The 17628-nt window shown below is 47.5% G+C and overlaps 4 protein-coding genes across 6 annotated transcripts; 2 read left to right on the forward strand and 2 right to left on the reverse strand.

Annotated features, from left to right (window-relative positions):
• The first annotated feature begins 81 nt into the window (after window positions 1-81).
• On the forward strand, window positions 82-6672 carry LOC6534071 (heat shock 70 kDa protein 4). Of its 3 annotated transcripts, none has more exons than XM_015194923.3 (7): window positions 82-228; window positions 566-834; window positions 2092-3043; window positions 3104-3634; window positions 4441-4536; window positions 5173-5373; window positions 5467-6672. In XM_015194923.3, the coding sequence occupies exons 2-7, from the start codon at window positions 728-730 to the stop codon at window positions 6088-6090; spliced, it is 2511 nt and encodes an 836-aa protein (XP_015050409.1). In that variant the 5' UTR covers window positions 82-228; window positions 566-727; the 3' UTR covers window positions 6091-6672. The 3 variants fall into 3 exon arrangements, with proteins under 3 accessions (XP_015050409.1, XP_015050410.1, XP_015050411.1); XM_015194925.3 differs by having other exon boundaries at window positions 96-203; XM_015194924.3 differs by lacking the exon at window positions 4441-4536.
• LOC6534072 (neuralized-like protein 4) lies at window positions 6656-12950 on the reverse strand. Its single transcript, XM_002094722.3, has 9 exons — window positions 12505-12950; window positions 12097-12456; window positions 11084-12018; window positions 10843-11019; window positions 9700-10784; window positions 8813-9637; window positions 8451-8751; window positions 8284-8394; window positions 6656-8225 (listed from the first exon to the last, which is right to left on the reverse strand). The coding sequence occupies exons 1-9, from the start codon at window positions 12673-12675 to the stop codon at window positions 6848-6850; spliced, it is 5343 nt and encodes a 1780-aa protein (XP_002094758.1). The 5' UTR covers window positions 12676-12950; the 3' UTR covers window positions 6656-6847.
• A 472-nt stretch (window positions 12951-13422) lies between these two features.
• Window positions 13423-16070, reverse strand: LOC6534073 (ATP-dependent Clp protease ATP-binding subunit clpX-like, mitochondrial). The gene is made up of 2 exons (XM_002094723.3): window positions 15916-16070; window positions 13423-15854 (listed from the first exon to the last, which is right to left on the reverse strand). The coding sequence occupies exons 1-2, from the start codon at window positions 15990-15992 to the stop codon at window positions 13493-13495; spliced, it is 2439 nt and encodes an 812-aa protein (XP_002094759.1). The 5' UTR covers window positions 15993-16070; the 3' UTR covers window positions 13423-13492.
• A 294-nt stretch (window positions 16071-16364) lies between these two features.
• Window positions 16365-17498, forward strand: LOC6534074 (RNA exonuclease 4). Its single transcript, XM_002094724.3, has one exon. It carries the CDS (start codon window positions 16498-16500, stop codon window positions 17365-17367), a length of 870 nt encoding a protein of 289 aa, XP_002094760.1. The 5' UTR covers window positions 16365-16497; the 3' UTR covers window positions 17368-17498.
• The last annotated feature ends 130 nt before the right edge of the window (window positions 17499-17628 follow it).

Consider the following 17628-nt stretch of genomic DNA (forward strand, 5'->3'; position numbering starts at 1 on the left):
ATCTGGGAAAGATTTGTCAATTGACGTGCTTTGCACTATCGATAACTGGCACAACTGATAAATCGACATTTTTATCAAAAACCAATAACATTATGTATCGATCCTATCGTTTGTGATTAGGCCAGCTCTATGGTGCAGACAATTAGTAAAAAAAACGTGCGGTGTCGAGTTGAAGTTTTTGCGCTATTACCGTGAATCCAAAGGTGATTGCTTATTATCAACTAAAACGTGCGTAACCAATCTGTTTGAGCACAGATAAGTAATAAGTTCGTGAAAAGCCAAACAAGCGTAGGCGAATTTATCGTAAAATTTTCCGCCACGGTTATTGCGCGTGCGAGCGAGAGAAAAGAGCGACGAAGGCCGGACGCTAGAAATTTCCATTCGCAGGCGAAAAGCGAATCCATAATTGATGTGAATGTGAAAAGCATATATCGAATCGAATGTTCTGGACTTATTTGTCAAACGAAAAGAACAGATAGCAAGCCGACACGTGCGTGGCTGTGTGTTCAGTATAAATTATATCTAATACCCGTCTCCCTCTCTTTACAAATTGTATATTTTGCAGTAGCTGAAAAAACAAAGAAAACTGCGATCGCGTTGTTCCGCCCCCTAAAAAATAAAAAGAGAGAAGGAAAACAAGAGAAACCAGCAAACGCCCAAGAAGTGTGTCTGCTTTAAATCAATTTTACTGGGAACATCGGCCAGACGACAAGGAGTCGAGTAAAAAATGTCCGTGATTGGCATCGATTTTGGCAACGAGAGCTGCTATGTGGCGGCAGCAAAATCCGGCGGAATCGAGACGCTGGCCAATGACTACAGTCTCCGGGCCACGCCGTAAGTACCCACCTTGCCCGCAATCCGATGCTCCGGATTACGGCCCAGTTTGTAGTGATAAGCTTTGCGGTCTGCATAATCGTTCGACTTTTTGCCTTTTTGGGGTTATGTCGAATTTGTAAGTCATGCCTTGCGTGTGTGCGTGTGTGTTTTTGTAAGAGAGCGCGCCTAGAAATTTCCATGGTTGTTATGGGTAACGCTCCGAAAAACATACGTGTACCCCCCGAATATGTGCATTATGTACTGGGTTTGCTTTTGCGCTTTTGCGGGAGGCCTAAATTTGGCTGATTGCACTTCCATAAAAAGTGTTGCAAATTGCAATTTTAATGAGGCGACTGCACACTCATATCTGCTCCCTTCTTCTGTTGCTGCTGTCTCTCTTTTTCGATTTATTGTCGCTGCCTATGTATGGGTGCCTTTGATTTAAATGCCGTTGACTGCGTGGGCCTACGTATCTTTCCAATCGTCCTCACTTCCACACTCTCCTGTACTTGTCCGAATTTACTTTTTTGGCACACTCACACTAAAAAAACCTGACGATGCATGCGTCATGCGGTCAAGAAGAAGGCAGCATCAAAGGTGAGAAGAGCGCGGAGACCAGAGAGCCAAATCGAGCAGCAGCTGTTGTTAAGCGCGAGAGAGAGAGCGCAAAAAGCACTGAAAAACGTGTGCGAAGCTGTCAAAAATAAATTCAAAGCCGGCAAACACAGACGGCACACAAACACACACGCGCGTATGTGGAGACAGTGGGGCCCGCATATGCTGAACATTTTTAATAGGTACTAGATTTTACCAACTTCCGTTTTTATAAAAAGACTTCGCCATATATGTAGGGGTAATTTACTTTTAATTTAAACATGTTACCGTCTCATATATGTATTACAGATCATAAATCATTCAGTCCAATTCATTTGAGTTCTGTTTGATATTGAAAAAAAAAATTACGCTTATATATAGGGCCAAGAACTTTTAACCAGTTGAATATAAGGCTAAATTCAGATTCAAACTCTGTTGCTGTACGCAAAACTAATCAATTTAATTAATTTTAATTAGACAAAGTAGCGATCAGCTTTAAACTAATGTCTTCAAGCTTATTGTTCAGGTGTAGCATTTTCCACATCTCACTGTAATAACTTAATCTCAACTGTTTACTAAACATACACTCTTAATATTGACACTGACTTAAGATATTTTAACCTTATATGGCCTGCAGAGCTATCCACTAACCGGCAATTTTTACTCCCTGCCCTCTTGCAGCTCCTTTGTGGCCTTCGATGGCAAGAAGCGTATCATCGGCGTGGCCGCCAAGAACCAGCAGGTGACAAACATGAAAAACACAGTTGGCGGATTCAAGCGCTTGCTTGGCCGCAAATTCAACGATCCCCATGTAAAACACGAACTCACGAGCATTCCAGCGCGCGTGGAGGCGCGAGGCGACGGCAGCATTGGCATCAAGGTGAACTACCTTGGGGAGGATCAGCATTTCGGACCTGAGCAGCTGACTGCGATGCTCTTCACCAAGCTGAAGGAGACATCGGCGGCTGCCATGCAGACGCAGGTTAACGACTGCGTCATCGCCTGTCCCGTGTTCTTTACCAATGCAGAGCGTAAGGCTCTCCTAGATGCCGCCCAGATCGCCGGACTAAACGTCCTGCGATTGATGAACGAAACGACGGCCACCGCGCTGGCCTACGGCTTCTACAAGAACGACCTGTTTGAGGACAAGCCACGCAACGTGATCTTTGTCGACTTTGGGCACTCGTCACTGCAGGCCAGTGCCTGTGCCTTCACCAAGGGCAAACTGAAGATGCTGGCCAGCACCTGGGACCAGATCGGTGGACGCGACATTGACCTGGCTCTGGGCGATTACTTCGCCAAGGAGTTCCAGGATCGCTACAAGATCAACGCCAAGACCAATGCCCGTGCCAATCTGCGCCTGCTCACCGAAATCGAAAAGCTGAAGAAGCAGATGTCCGCCAACAGCACCAAGCTGCCGTTAAACATCGAGTGCTTCTTGGATGATATCGACGTCTCGTCGTCCATGCAGCGTTCGCAGATGGAGGAGCTGTGCGCCCCCGTTCTGCAGCGCGTCGAGCAGACGTTCAAGCGCTTGCTAGCCGAGTCTAAGTTGCAGCTGGACGACATTCACTCCGTGGAGATCGTTGGCGGAAGCTCACGCATTCCATCCGTGAAGCAGCTTATTGAGCAGGTTAGTCTATAAAATGTCTGTGGAAAGTCAGATTTGTAACCTTTCTATTATTTATCGCAGGTCTTTAACAAGCCGGCTAGCACCACTCTTAACCAGGACGAGGCTGTGTCTCGCGGTGCGGCCCTTCAGTGCGCCATCATGTCGCCAGCTGTACGCGTCCGAGAGTTTGGCGTCACTGACATACAGAACTACGCCGTTAAGGTGCTGTGGGACAGTGAGGGCTCTGCTGCTCCGGGAGAGATCGAGATCTTCCCGCAATACCATGCTTCTCCGTTCAGCCGCCTGCTGACCATCAACCGCAAGGGACCGTTCAACGTTTCAATTGTTTACGGCCAGCAAGTGCCCTATCCAGATCAAACCATTGGCGTATGGAAGGTCAAGGATGTAAAGCCGACGGAACGCGGCGAGGGTCAGGATGTGAAGCTGAAGGTGCGCATCAACAACAATGGCATTGTGCTAATCTCCTCCGCCACTTTGGTGGAAAAGAAGGAGGCGGAAGAGGCTGCCGCAGCTGCTGAGCAGGCTGCCAGTGAAGAAAAGCCAGGCGAGCCGACCAACAACGCTGGAGAGCCTGCGGATGGTCAGCAAGAGGTGAGTCAACCATCTCCCGTCCAATTCACGCTGTCACCGTCTCATCATCTTTTGTTGCGGATAGGGGTTGCTGTGTTGCTCTTGTTTCAGTTTTAGTTGTATTCTACTAACCTCCATTGTGACTTATACAAGTAGGGTGTAGTGCCTTTAGCTGATATTGTTTGTTGTAAAGCAGTCCAATAACGTCTGTCCGTAAAAACTTGCGTGGAAATTCTTTCTTTATTACATTTATTTAAATTGTTTCTTATTATATTTGATTTCGCTTTTTAATGAAATCGGCGTTTAGTTTTTGGTACTAAACTCTTAGCATTTTATAGTTCACTTCATAAAGTTCATCCTTAACATAAAATAGCTTTAAATTGTGTAATGGAATTTTCAAGATTTGTTTTCTCACATTCGTGGTAAACTATTGAAGCAAAATTGCATGGAAAATTTCTGTTGAAAAGAAAAAAAAAGTGGAAACTAACTCAATTCGTATTATCGCCTTTCTTGACTAATTATGTTTCGGTTTTCAATGTCTGGTTAAAAAACTTAATTCAGCAACATTCACTTGTATTTTGTGCTTTTAAAAGTCAGTGAAAGAATTTTTCAGCGGCTTCAATCAATATTGCTCATTAAGATTTTTAAACGATACCATAATCGGACATGTAGAAACCGGGACGTTGCGCTCTTGTTTGAATATACGTATATACGAATGTGTTTTTGATATAAATCATTCATTTTTATAAAAATATACCACTGCAATATTTGTTTTCGTTTGTTTTGGATATGTTTGCGAACGTTGCGCGCGTTTTGATCTCTCGTAGGCATATTGTGAGAATGAGGATGATAATAATACATCAACAGCCTCATCACCTGGCGGACAAGGGTGGGCACAGCGGGTCAAGGGCTGGTTTGGTTCGGTACGTTTTCCTTAAATTTCTCAAATTTCAATTCAAAAACAAAACCAACAAAAAAAGAAAAACGCTAAATCTGAATTCTTTGCTCCCATATTTGTGTGTCAAGAAATTGGAAAATTTTGATTAACGCAATGTACAACAAAATTAAAAGCACGAATCTAACCATTTTGTGGTTTTTTGAAATTTTTAAGTTTTATCTTTTCCACCAAAAATGAAACGAATGATGAAGACCGCTCATAAGCCGCCTACCCTATGTGCTCCCAACAAAAAACCAATGTATTTAAAAAAAAAACGTACACAATTTGCCATTTTATTTTATTATATCCAAGAGCTTACTTCTTTTTTTTTATTATTTTCAAACACACCTGAGAAAAAAACGCGCCCTTGTTCAAAATTAAAATAAAAAAACCAATACCCGCAGTTACCTATACGAAAACTGCTTACAACAGACACCCATGAAAATGTATTGTGCTCATATTGTAGGCTGTCGCTTGGAGCTGTTATTCCTCTTCGCTTTATTGTTGATGTGTTGTTGCTGCTCCAATTTTCTCTTTCTATTGGAAAAGTTGAATTGAACTTGTTCTGGCTATTTTGCTTTATACATATCGATTAATCATTTGCCTTTCCTTTGCTGTCCAGGGCTCTGATAAAAAGAAGAAGGCTTCCAAAGCCACCGAATTGCCGCTGGAGTGCACCACACACGGCTTCAGCCCCGTCGACCTGGGCAACTACACACAGCAGGAATCGAAAATGATTGGCAACGATCAGAAGGAAACGGAACGCATTGATGCCAAAAATGCCTTGGAGGAGTTCGTCTACGATATGCGCAATAAGCTGCAGGTAACTACTCTTTAATGGAGTCATGTATAGCTAGGAACTCCAGATCGCTTTTGTAAATTCTTGAATCTAACACTTGTCCTGTCTCTTTTGCAGGGTGGCGCCTTGGAGCGTTTCGTGGTTGAGGCTGAGCGCGAGGCTATTGTGGCGCAGTTAAATGATCTCGAAAACTGGCTCTACGAGGATGGCGAGGACTGCGAGCGTGAGATCTATACCAGCCGCCTGCAGGCCCTGCACCAGAAGACGGATCCCATCAAGGTGCGCGCAAGCGACTACGAGCAGGGACCAGCTGCATTTGATGAGCTGAAGAACAGCATTGCCATTGCACGTCTGGCAGTGGCCGAGTTCCGCAAGGGTGTGCCCAAGTACGATCACCTCACGGAAACCGAGTTTATCAACATCTCGGAGACGGCGGACAAAGCGCAATCGTGGCTGGATGCAAATCTGCCCAAGTTCTCACAGTCGCCGCGCACCGCTGACAGTCCCGTCCAGATTTCTGCCGTGCGTCAAGAGGTGCAAACTCTAAACGCGTGCGTCAGTTCGGTGATCAACAGGGCGAAACCGAAGCCAACTCCGGCCAAGACAGCAACACCGCCAAAGGACGATGCAAACGCGGAACAGAACGGTGGCGAGCCAGCTGCCAATTCCGGCGACAAAATGGATGTGGATAACAATGCCCAGAGCGCGGCAGGAAACGATCCCTCCATGGATGTGGAGTGAGCTTATTAAGCTCATTCCGATATCCGGTTGTTCCCGGCTATCAGCGGTATTGGCTAACGATTAATGATAATAATAATAACGATAACTTAAACGGTAAACATATATGAATCAACGTTTGTATATGCACTTGCTTCAGGACTAGCAGAGAATACAACAAAATCAACACAACAAACAAAATGCAAACAACCAACCTACAAGTGTAAGAATAATTTGATTAAATGCTTCTGCGGCCGCGGCTGGATTCAAAAATCAGATGTAGGAAGGTGGACGAGAGTGCTAGAAAAGGATACAACTGGTGAGGATGGAAACCTACACATCTGCTGCTGCCGTGTTGATGATACAAAACGAAACAGAAACAAACAACAACCCTAAACCAATTTCTAATCGACCATTTTTCATATATTTGAATAACAAAATCAACAAAGCGACACTAAATGAATGGAATTAAAATAATCAAATAAAAACAATTATAATTCCAATTATGCATTTCTTTTATTACATTTGTGTTTTCATTTTTGGATTTCTTTTTAAAGAAATATAATGAAAAAGGTTCATTACGAATAAATTTGTAATCTGTATTAACTTTGCGATTATTTTATTTGCGCTTAAAATACAATACAAACTCGTTTACAAAGAGGAATGCGAATGCGATTTGGTGTGGGTAGCTGCTGAGCGGGATTAAAATGTGGTGAATATAGGACAGGAATAATGTTGTATATAAAGCGGCTGTGACTAGTGCGAATATGGTGTTGTGCGCTCAATGAGATTCCTGCTCCTCGATCCTGTCCAGTTTAATAATTAAAGCGTTGATTATGCAGGCGCCAGCCTCTTTGGTGAACCAGCAGAGATCGTTTAAAAGATGAACAGACGACTCGTTGAGAGTGGCGGACGGAGTGCCTCCCACGCCGTCGGCACCTTGCCCCGTTCCACTATGATCGTGGTCAGCGGATCCCAGGCTGCGCCTCTTGGCCTCGGCCGCAGCCTTGCCAGTGGTCACCCCCGAAATGGACTGTCGCCGAACGTAGACCTCGAATGAAGTGGAGATGCGGTGGAGGCCCTGCTCAGAGGCAAAGTGATGCTGCGGCAGCACGGGCTCAATGACTGTGGCATTGGGGGAGTAGTATAGCTCGAGACGTGTGCCAGGCTCATCCTTCAGCGCTGCAGCGGCCGGTTCCTCGTCCGGATCCGATTCTAGCGGAAGCGGCTGCCCGCGATCCAGTATCGCCCGAATCTTGTCCACCCGTGTCATGTAGTAGAAGGGCAGCCAGTCTCCGTTGAGATCGAAGTGCACTTGGGGAGCGGTCGCCGAGGAAGAGCTACCACCTGCCGATGCAGTCGACGTCGAGGTGCTGAGCACATTGACCGTCTGCTGGTTTAGCTTGAAATAAACCCAACCCTCCAGTTTATCACCATTTCCACCGTTGCTGGGTCCACTGCACTTCAGGCAGAAGCACACCGGCTCAAGTCGGCTATCGAAGAAGGCCTGCGGCAGGACTAGCGAAGCACAAAAGCGTCTCACCTGCCGCAAGTATTCGCAGTCGTTCTGCTCCACACTGGCCCCGGTGGCTGTGGATCGCAGAGAATCTGTTCCTCCATTCGGCCTTGCGTGGCCGACCGAATTCGAGTCGGATTCCATGGAATTAAGGGATGGCAGATCGAGATTGAGTAGTGACGCCTGGTCGGGCATAAGATGATGGCGCGTATATTCGTTTTGCTGGAGTTGCTGGAGCAGCAACAGGTGGTTCATGTAGTCTATCTCATCGTCCTCCAATACATTATCGTTGAGCGCTGGCTCGCAGGACATTTCGCGTTCGTTGCTAGTACTTAGTTCCAAAGCCTCCGCATTGTTTTCGCTGTGATCAACCGTTGTGGATACAGACGCTATAGCTCCAGGTGCTTCGTCCACAGAATTAGCTAGCTGATTTGAGGGATTGGGCAGGTCATCGTACTCCTTATTCGTGTCATATACACCCGAGTTACTCAGGTGTTGAGTATTGGCTGTGGAACCGCTGGCGCCACTCGTTCCCGCGGCCGTTGCAGAAGTGTTTAAAGAGTTTTGGAATCTCTGTGTGCTCTGACTGCGTTGTATATTTAGATTGGTGTTGTGCTGCAGCTGCAGAGACTCGCGAAGGCAACTGAAAGAATTGGGAAAATTAGGAAAATTTGCATTTGCATTTCTAGTACTATGCTTACCAAGTCGACGACGATCCACCAAGTTCATTTCGCTGCTGCTCCAGAGTTCGATTCTTAATGGAAATGTTAAGCAGTAAGTTCTCCGAAACGCTCTCCATAACCGATCGCGTCCTGTGAAATGATTTCATATAGAAAACAAGTATACAACTATTTATTGATATCCTTACATGGCGTTGGATGGAGCACCGGAGGTGGACGGTCCCGATTCGCACACCTGCTCCGTATCCTTTTCCTTCTCGTGCATTTCCAGGTGCGCTTTTTCGCACTGCTGTGGCATTCCATTATCCAATTCCAGGGCCTCCGGAGCCTCCAGAATTGGAGTACCATTGGCATTGCCCGTGCGACCAGCATCATTTCCTGTTATCAATGTTATTTTCTCGCACTTGCCGTACACATCGAACACTGGATACACATGGTTGGGCAGTCCGCTAGCCAGATCCTCCAGATTTGTTGACCCAACCATAATGACTAAAACAATTGGCGTAATTAAAACTAACTTTTGACTTTGAAACTCTGTCATAAAACTTACTTAGCATTCCGGCATGGGTTAGTGTCAGGGTGATCACCGTTCCCACTTGGATCTGCTCAAGCGCTTCGCCATACTTGGAGGCTATCACTTGGCCGTTGATATTTACGTAGTCGTGGGTGGCCAACCAGCAGCTCCTCTTAAAGTCCAATAGGGAAATTGGAGCAGTTTGTGGACTCGCGGACAAAACGCCAAGACCGACAGTGCCCTTCCACTTGTTGTTTAGGGCATCTACCTTGATGCTGATGCTCTCACCCTTACACAGTGGCTTGTTGAGGCAGACGATGGCCTGGTTGTAGGACTTGATTCTGGCCACGCTTCTGCGATCATCGCTGAGCCTCGCGTTCTTTTGTGACACATCCAAAAATTCGTAGTTCAGTGCCTCGGAATCTATTGATTCCAGCATCGAGCTGTCCTGCTTGTTTAGCGGGTCCACTCCAAAGTCCATCGAGTCCTGCAGACGCAAACTGCATGGACGTAGTGGTGAGGCTGGTCCTTGGGCGGAAATCACTTGAATTCCCATTGTCGAACCTCTTAGTTCCGCTACCACGTAGACATCGTTGGGCACGTTATGAAACTGGATGTTCACGTTTTCCGAGTTCAGCAGGATGTTTAACGAGTTCTCCACTCGCTCCAGAGTTATCCTATCGTCTACCCTTAACCATTCCAGCGAGGCCAAGGAGCGCTGCAGGCAGCTTGAGTTGAAGCACACCTCGTTCCCACTAACATACCACACATTTGCCGGAATCCGGCGCAGACTGGTTGGGAGCTTCTTGCGCACGCTTTCGTCGCTCAGATTTAGATCAGTTACCCCGATACTTAGACAACCTACAAAAGATTTAAAGAAATATTTCAAATACTCTAAATTGATGTATACAATAGGTACTTACCAGCAAACATGGAATTAATCGATGTCAGCTTAATCTCGAAAGGTGATCCCACGCTGAGCGGATGTTCAGAAAATACCAGGCAATGAGAAAGTGGTGCCGCCGCTCCCGTAAAGCGCGAGGCCTCCGTCCAGTCCTTGGTGAGGCTAACATTCCCCGAGACGCAAGTCCAGCGGTGTTTTGTCTCCATGGCCGGATGCTGAATTACCGATGTGGCTTGACAGCTCTGCGAATTCTCGCTGGTTGCGTACGGAGCGCGGATGTCCAGCTGCGTCTGGGTCAGACTCACCTGGGCGCACTGCCCATACAAATCGATAATGGCCCAAATGTTCGGTGCGTGGCACTCGCAGGCCGGACCTTGATCCATTCCATCAACAAAGAAGTGTATGAAGTCACCGTTGCGCATCACACCCACTCGCGTGCTAGGACCGAGGGTATCCAGATCCAGTAAAATATTCGTGCGTATGGTCTTGCGATTGTGAAAAATCATCGGACCGCATAAGATGATGGTGTCGCTAGCCTCCAGATCGGTGGCGTTTGGAGCCAACTGGATGTCCTCTGGCCGTGTGCCCGTTACCCCGATCTCAATGTTGCCCGACCAGTGACGAACCATTGTCTCCAGCTCCACTTCAAACAATTCCCTCTGCCTTAGCGGTCTGTTACTGAACACAATTGCGTCGTTGAATTCTGCCAGGGAATTGGGACGCGACGCTGTAAGGCCGCTATTCGAGATGCCCGCATTGGCGCCGTGAATGCTGTGGAATCGCAGCGGAACCTCACTGTACAAGGTCGTATTTGAGATTGTGGAGTTACCAGTGTCTGGACTACCGCACTCCGAAGTGTCCACGATGCTTGCTTGTGCTGCCTGTCCATACAAATCTATTACGCCATAAACGCGCTCCGGAACATTGTTGGCAGCTGGACCCTGATCCACTCCATTGACCCAAAAGTGCAATGTGCCGTCGTCCTTGCGCACCACACCCACTCTATCGCCCACCTGCAGGCGATCCAGGTTTTGACCATATTGTTCGATGACGGTGACTCCGTTCTGCATGACCCCGTTTCCCGTCATCATCCAAGTGCCGGAACTGGTTTGGAAAAAAGGTCTTTAAAAATAATTAAATTGAGCTAGAAACCAGGACTCACCGCACATTAGTCATCGTGAATGGAAAGTCCAGTTCGTCGGCGCTGTGCGTGGTCACTCCCATTTCAACAGAGCCTGCCCACTTGGTCACGACGCGTTCGAGTCGCACTTGGAAGAGTTCGTTGGGACGCAGAGGTCTTCTTGTGAGCACTACACCATTGTTAAAATCATCGGCAGCGCTGCAAAAACATTGGAAAGAATTACGGTTTATAATAATCTACTTTTATAAACAACAATGCTCACTTGGGCCGCAGAGCTGTCCGTCCGCTCTGGGTGACGGTGGCATGGGTACCACATATGTGGTGGAAGGTTAATCGATCGTCGTTCCTGGCAATGGCCCGTGTGCTGGAAATGGTCTCACTTAGGCCGCCGGCAGCGCCAGCCACATTCATTTCGCTTTCTGGACTAAGAAGGCTCAGGGTGGGCGTGCCGGAATGCTGCTGGTGCTGGGTGTGCTGTGCACCAACACCACTGGAACAGGCAGTCATGCCTGCTACTATGTTGTTTCGCCGGGTCACGAGATTCTGCTGTTCACGCTCATCGCGATCAACTATTGTAACCTTGATAGTCATTCCGTAGAGATCGATTACGCCCCACAATGTAGAGGCCACTCGGGTGGCGGCCACCCCCTGATCCTGTCCGTTAATGTAGTTGTGTAGGTTGCCGTTGGCCTTGCGCATCATTCCAACGCGATCTCCTTCGCGTAGCTCGTCCAAGTTGAACTCGCCGTACTGACGGCGTGTTCCCTTACCGTTGGTTAAAATGCCGCAGCCGGACATCATAATTGTGCCAGAGCGCATGTTGGTCATGGTTGCCGGAAAGTGCAGTACTGCGGGATTGTGCGTGGTGACGCCCACTTCAATGGATCCCGACCATTTGTCCACCAACTTGTCAATGCGAATCTCAAACAGTTCGTTGTCCCTCAGGGGCCTGTGGGTCATCACCACGCCGTTATTGAACTCGTCCAGCGGTCGACGGCGTTCGGCGGATCGAAAATTGGGCGAAAGCTTGACCAGCGACCCACAGCGCGTGTGAAAGCACAGTCGGTCATCAGTGCCGGATACGGAGCCATTGCCCTGCATCCAGGCGTCGGAGTCAACAACGATGTTTACGTTCATGGCCACGTCCAAGTTCTGAACAACCTGTTGCAGCGGTTGCTGTAGCGGTGAATCCAAGAGCTGTGTATAAGGAAATCGATTTTAGGTTTAAGCATGCAAATAGCTTTTGCTATACTTTTGGGTTGGTTGAATAGTTACCTCTCCAGAGCCGCTGGCATCGCGGGGACAGAGGGAAACCTGCACACAACGTCCGTACAGATCGACGAGGGCCCACAGAGGCTTGGGCATATTTCTGGCTGCCACGCCTTGCGACTCTCCGTTCACATAGAAGACCAGATCGTTGCCAGAGGTGCGCATGACGCCCACGCGATCATTCTCGTTGAGCGTCTCCAGATCGGTGCCATAGAACTCAAACATGCGTCGTCCATCCTTGCGCACATCGATGCCAGACATAACCCATGTGCCATTTCGCATGGCAGTGGCGCATGCCACCAGTTCCAGGTCATCCGGCGACTCGGCGGTGACACCAATCTCAATGCTGCCGCCCCAGGAGGTGTTCTGCAAAACGAGAGTTATCCGCTGCTCCGCTGTGTGTGGCTAACTTACCTTCTTCTCGATTACGACCTCAAAGAGCACATCGTCCTCCAGAGGTTCGGCACTGAACACCAGGGCATGACTGAAGTCCCGCATGGAGCGCTGGGCCATCCGGTTGTTATTGTACAGCCGGATGGAGCGGCCACAGCGTGTGTGAAAGGACTGCGCTTCTCTGCCGGTCATGGGTTGCTCCTCCAGTTCTGCTTTATTGGCCCTTTTCTCCGGCGCCGCTTGTCGCCGTACAAATCAATGGACAGTCGGAATGGGAACACGGGCGGATTGCAGTTCATCGGCTATTGGCGATGCAATGGCTCGGTTCTTGGGCGCTGATGGACAAACTCTGATGGAGTAGTCTGCAGTTTCCTAGGTCTGCACTATGCATTATGCATTATGTTCAAAGTTGTTCCAACGCTGAAATAAACAAATGAATATCCTTTTCGTATGACCGTTCATAGATGTTACGAAAATCCATACGTTCAACAAATATATCGACTGTTCACTTCAATTGCTTATCAAATAATACACAGAACAAAAATTCTTTCTGTGTGTTATCAATAATGTTGCTCTTGATGAATCCAGCATTTTCCAAATACGAAAATACATTTACAAACATAATTCCATATTTAAATTATAAAGCCAATTCAAATAAATAAACAATTTTTTGAATTCTTAATTCTAAAAACAGCAATTTTACTTCATTTGAAAAACTTTGCACCGGAGAATTATTAAATCGGTTTTAAAACCGAAAAAAATGGAAAAGGTGCGCCACCCTAGTAAATGTTTTTAGTTTTATCAGTGGTAAAACTAGTGTTTTTAAAATGTGTTTAACCATTTTTTTTATTACAAAATAATATATAGATACATACAAAAATAAGCGTTCATTCGCTTAAATATACAAAGTGGTTAGGTAAATAGAGACACTGGATTATCATAAAGATTAAAAACATTTGGAAAGAATTATAGGTGCATTTTTTGGACGACCAACTTGGTAAGTCGAACTTCACTTCACTTGATTTTCGATCGGTTTGGTATCTGTCTTCTGCGCATTGTCCTCGGACAATGGCTTTGGCTTTAGACATGGGGCATTCATAGCACTGGACTCGGTAGGCGGCTTGTCCTTAGCGCGTCGGTATTCGGGTTTGGCCTTACCCATAACATTGTCGGCGGTTATGTGAACGCCCCGAATGTCTGAGCCAGGCACTGAGAACATGGGATCTAGCAGCAGTTGCTCCATTATGGAGCGCAATCCGCGAGCTCCCGTGTTCATCTCTATGGCTAGCTGGGCCACCGATTCTAGGGCGTCCTCGGAAAAGGTAAGGTCCACACCATCCAAGCGCAACAGTGCCTTGTACTGCGACACTAGAGCACTGCGCGGTTCGGTGAGAATGCGAACAAGCATATTGGCATTCAAACTGTGAAAGGGCACTAATATCGGGAAACGACCAACGAACTCGGGTATCATGCCGAACTCAGCAAGGTCGCATGCCTGCACTTTGGACAGGCACTTATCTCGCTTATGCTGGTCTGCGTCTGGGGGAAGGGCTCCGCTGGTTGGGGCCACGTCAGAATCCTTCTCGTTGAGGCGTCTCGCGATGATCTTGTCCAGAGCTGTGTAGGCGCCGGAGGCCACGAACAGAATGTTTGTTGTGTCCATTTGGACCTTCCTAAATTGTTGACTCCGGTCGATTAAGCTGACTACGCTGCCTTCCAGTATCTTCAGCATGCCCTGTTGGACGCCCTCGCCGCCAATGTCTCGACGCTGCTTCGTTCCAGAGAGAGCACAGATCTTGTCCACCTCATCCAAGTAAACAATGCCAGTTTGGGCGCGTTCTACGTCGTTGTTTGCATCTTGGAGCAGCTTTAGGAGGACGCTCTCGATATCCTCGCCCACGTAGCCCGCCTGCGTCAACGAGGTGCAGTCACAAATGGCGAAGGGTACGTCCAGGCACTTGGCAATGCTCTTAGCGATTAGCGTCTTTCCTGATCCCGTTGGACCCAGCATCATAATGTTGCTCTTCTCCAGAATAACGTCGTTTGACTTAATATCTGGAAAATTCCAGTTAAACGTGGTCGATCCCTCTCCGCTTCCAAAATGGATTAAATCCTTTTCCTTAGATGAGCTGTTGAGCATAAAACTGTCACCAGAGATGTTTAACTGGTGAAGCGATAGAGTGTCAATGGCGTTGTTTGCTTTTTCTTGCTTCGTCGGCTTTCTCTGTTGCATGTTGGAATGGATGCGTTTGTAGTGGTTATAGACTGCCACCGCTAGCACCTTCTTGGCCAATTCCTGGCCTACCACATGCTTGTCTAAATACTCCATGATCTTCTGCGGTTCAGGTGGTAGCTTGCCGAACATCTGCTTCTGTTCGTCCTTGGTCGCACTCGCATTCATGGATTTTTCGACTATGGAGTTGCACGTGTCGCACCGGATGGTCTGCGTCGCCCCGAAGCCTGTGGTGCTGCTGACTGGACATGTGGATGCCCCGAAAGTGAATCCTGATGGCAGCGGCTGGATCTGCTGTTTGATGTTGCACGCTGAAAAAGGGGTCATCTGCTGGGGTGCCTTAAAAACACTTGGTGTCTCGCCAAAAGACCCCTTAAGATCGTTTCCTGAGGTAGCATTCGACTTGGTTTGAAAACCTTGGAAGCTCTGAAACTGAAATTGGCATTGTTTCTGGCCTGAAGCGGTCATCTGTTGGGGTGCCTTAAAGACACTTGGTGTCTCGCCAAAAGACCCCTTAAGATCGTTTCCTGAGGTAGCATTCGACTTGGTGTGAAAACCTTGGAAGCTCTGAAACTGAAATTGGCATTGTTTCTGGCCTGAAGCGGTCATCTGCTGGGGTGCCTTAAAAACACTTGGTGTCTTGCCAAAAGGCCCCTTTATGTCGTTTCCTAAGATAGCATTTGATTTGGTTTGAAAACCTGGGGAGCTCTGAAGCTGAACCTGGCATTGTTTCTGGCCTGAAGTCTGGAGGCTTGAAGTCTTGAGCCTGTGGGCGGCTCTGGCAACCAATCGTGGTGATTCGGACGTTCCGAATATGGAACCGAATGCGACAGAGGAACTTTTGCGCTGTGAATTAGGCTGTTCGTAGATTTTGATCAAAGTATCCAGTGTCTGGGGTGACATCTTAAGCAAATTGGCCATTTTCAAGGTGGCCAAGTCAACCTCGCGAGTGTACTCTGCCTCATACAAAGTGAGGCGATCCTGCCGTTTGGCCTCGTAATGCCGAAAACGGCATTCCTCGAATGATTGATCCTCGATGTGGTTGGGAATGTTGCCCTTGCCGTTAAAGGGACCGTAAGCAGATAGCGGCCACACCCCGTGTTTCAAGACAACTTCCACGTCCTCGGTGATGAATTCCCTATATGCGAATTTATGGTGTTGCTATATATATGTAACCATGTATTCCAAGCTGCGCTTACTTGATATATATGTGCTCATTGACACACCGTTTACCAGATAGGCAGGAGCCCCTTTGAAAGGGTATGCATATCACCATTTTTTTGCGTGCGCACTTCTTAGTAAAGATCCAAAACTGAAAATCGAAGCTTGCTAAGATGTTTAGGATTTGTCATTTTGGTATTTTTGTTATCTGTGCATATAGCGCCAAAAGTGATTTTAAGTTGCAGCCAAATAAATATTTAAATATTTGTCAGAGCGCACCGTAGTCATTCAGTATTTCAATGAAATAACATTATATATGAAAAAATCACTACTTCATCGTTTAAAATGGTAAATGTTTTAAAATTTTTGCGATTATTTTTTTTTCGAGTGATCAATACACATATTATTGGACGCGTTCACAGGCAACTTATTGCGTGATTGCTATCTACCTGCTGAACGCACCCATTGACACTGTTTAAATACCAAAAGCCCGTCAACAGTAATTCTCAACAACGTAAAGCGGTCACACTGGTCGGTGTTTCTAAAATAAAATAACACATTTTAGTTTGAGATCGTGCAAAGCTGGTCAATTATTTGGAATATATAGATGCCCTGACGCCATGTCCGCTACGCAACGCCAGAAGCAGTTCGACTTGAACCGCAGTCGTGCGAATAACTTGGCCAGCAGCAGCAGCGGCACGGGCAACAACAACAACACCACTGGCAGCACGAAAAATGTGGTTTCCCCGCAACACAATCAACGCAAACTACAGACCTCCATGGAGCGTCTGCAGGTGCAACAGCCGAACACAAGTCGCCGGGCAGCCGGTTCCAACTGGACAGCCGCTGCTGGCGGAGGAGCAGCAGCAGCTGGAAGTGAAAACCAGGATGCCAAGGCTGCGGAGTCTGTACCACTGTCCAAATCGGCACGCATGCGCATGAAAAAGAAGGCACTCCGCAATCGCTATTTAGCCATGGACTGCGAGATGGTGGGCGTGGGATACAACGGGCAGGACGACATGCTGGCACGCGTGTCCATCGTGAATCGCGTGGGACATGTGCTACTGGACAAGTATGTGAAGCCGCGAATGGAGGTCACTGATTACCGTACCAGCGTATCTGGCATTCGGCCGCAGGATATCGCGAACGGTGAGGACTTTGCCGCCGTGCAGAATGAAGTGGTAAAGCTGCTACACGGTCGCATTCTCGTGGGACACGCCTTGGGCAACGATCTTGCCGTACTGAGCATCCGCCATCCGTTTCATGATATCCGTGATACGTCGCGTTATAAGCCGCTGTGCAAACTCGTCTCTAATGCCCACACGCCCAGCCTAAAGCGCCTTACGATGGCCGTTCTGGGTCAGGAGATCCAAACGGGCGAGCACAATTCCGTGGAGGATGCACGCGCCGCCATGGGTATCTACAATCGGGTTGCCGGCGACTGGGAGAAGTACCTGGAGAAGAAGCGGCATCAACAGCAGCACTATTAGCACTTTTCGCTCACTCTGGGAGCCCCTTTGAACTCAGGGGATGGAATACGGTAGTCTTAAGTTTATTAGTGTATACACGGGTTTCACCTACGTGGAACTGTTGCTTAATTGTATAAAATGTTACAATCTAACCCGTAGTTCTTTCTTCAAGGTATCGGAGCGCGTTTCCACTCGGGGAGTACTACTCAAAAGCAAGATACTCCACGATTCTTTATCCATTTAGCTAACACACTTGATGGAAACCTTTTTCATATGTCTTAA

The sequence above is a fragment of the Drosophila yakuba genome, chromosome 3L, assembly GCF_016746365.2.
Source record: "Drosophila yakuba strain Tai18E2 chromosome 3L, Prin_Dyak_Tai18E2_2.1, whole genome shotgun sequence".
In the NCBI taxonomy this organism is placed as follows: domain Eukaryota; kingdom Metazoa; phylum Arthropoda; class Insecta; order Diptera; family Drosophilidae; genus Drosophila; species Drosophila yakuba.

Excerpts from the sequence above, each read along its gene's own strand:
- LOC6534071 (XM_015194923.3), top strand. The coding sequence starts at position 728 with ATGTCCGTGATTGGCATCGATTTTGGCAACGAGAGCTGCTATGTGGCG. Across the intron at positions 835-2,091 it reads TACAGTCTCCGGGCCACGCC|CTCCTTTGTGGCCTTCGATG; the intron begins GTAAGTACCCAC and ends GCCCTCTTGCAG. Across the intron at positions 3,635-4,440 it reads CTGCGGATGGTCAGCAAGAG|GCATATTGTGAGAATGAGGA; the intron begins GTGAGTCAACCA and ends GATCTCTCGTAG.
- LOC6534072 (XM_002094722.3), bottom strand. The coding sequence starts at position 12,675 with ATGACCGGCAGAGAAGCGCAGTCCTTTCACACACGCTGTGGCCGCTCC. Across the intron at positions 8,395-8,450 it reads GGTGCTCCATCCAACGCCAT|GACGCGATCGGTTATGGAGA; the intron begins GTAAGGATATCA and ends ATCATTTCACAG. Across the intron at positions 8,226-8,283 it reads GGTGGATCGTCGTCGACTTG|TTGCCTTCGCGAGTCTCTGC; the intron begins GTAAGCATAGTA and ends CAATTCTTTCAG.
- LOC6534073 (XM_002094723.3), bottom strand. The coding sequence starts at position 15,992 with ATGGTGATATGCATACCCTTTCAAAGGGGCTCCTGCCTATCTGGTAAA. Across the intron at positions 15,855-15,915 it reads AATGAGCACATATATATCAA|GGAATTCATCACCGAGGACG; the intron begins GTAAGCGCAGCT and ends ATTCGCATATAG.
- LOC6534074 (XM_002094724.3), top strand. The coding sequence starts at position 16,498 with ATGTCCGCTACGCAACGCCAGAAGCAGTTCGACTTGAACCGCAGTCGT.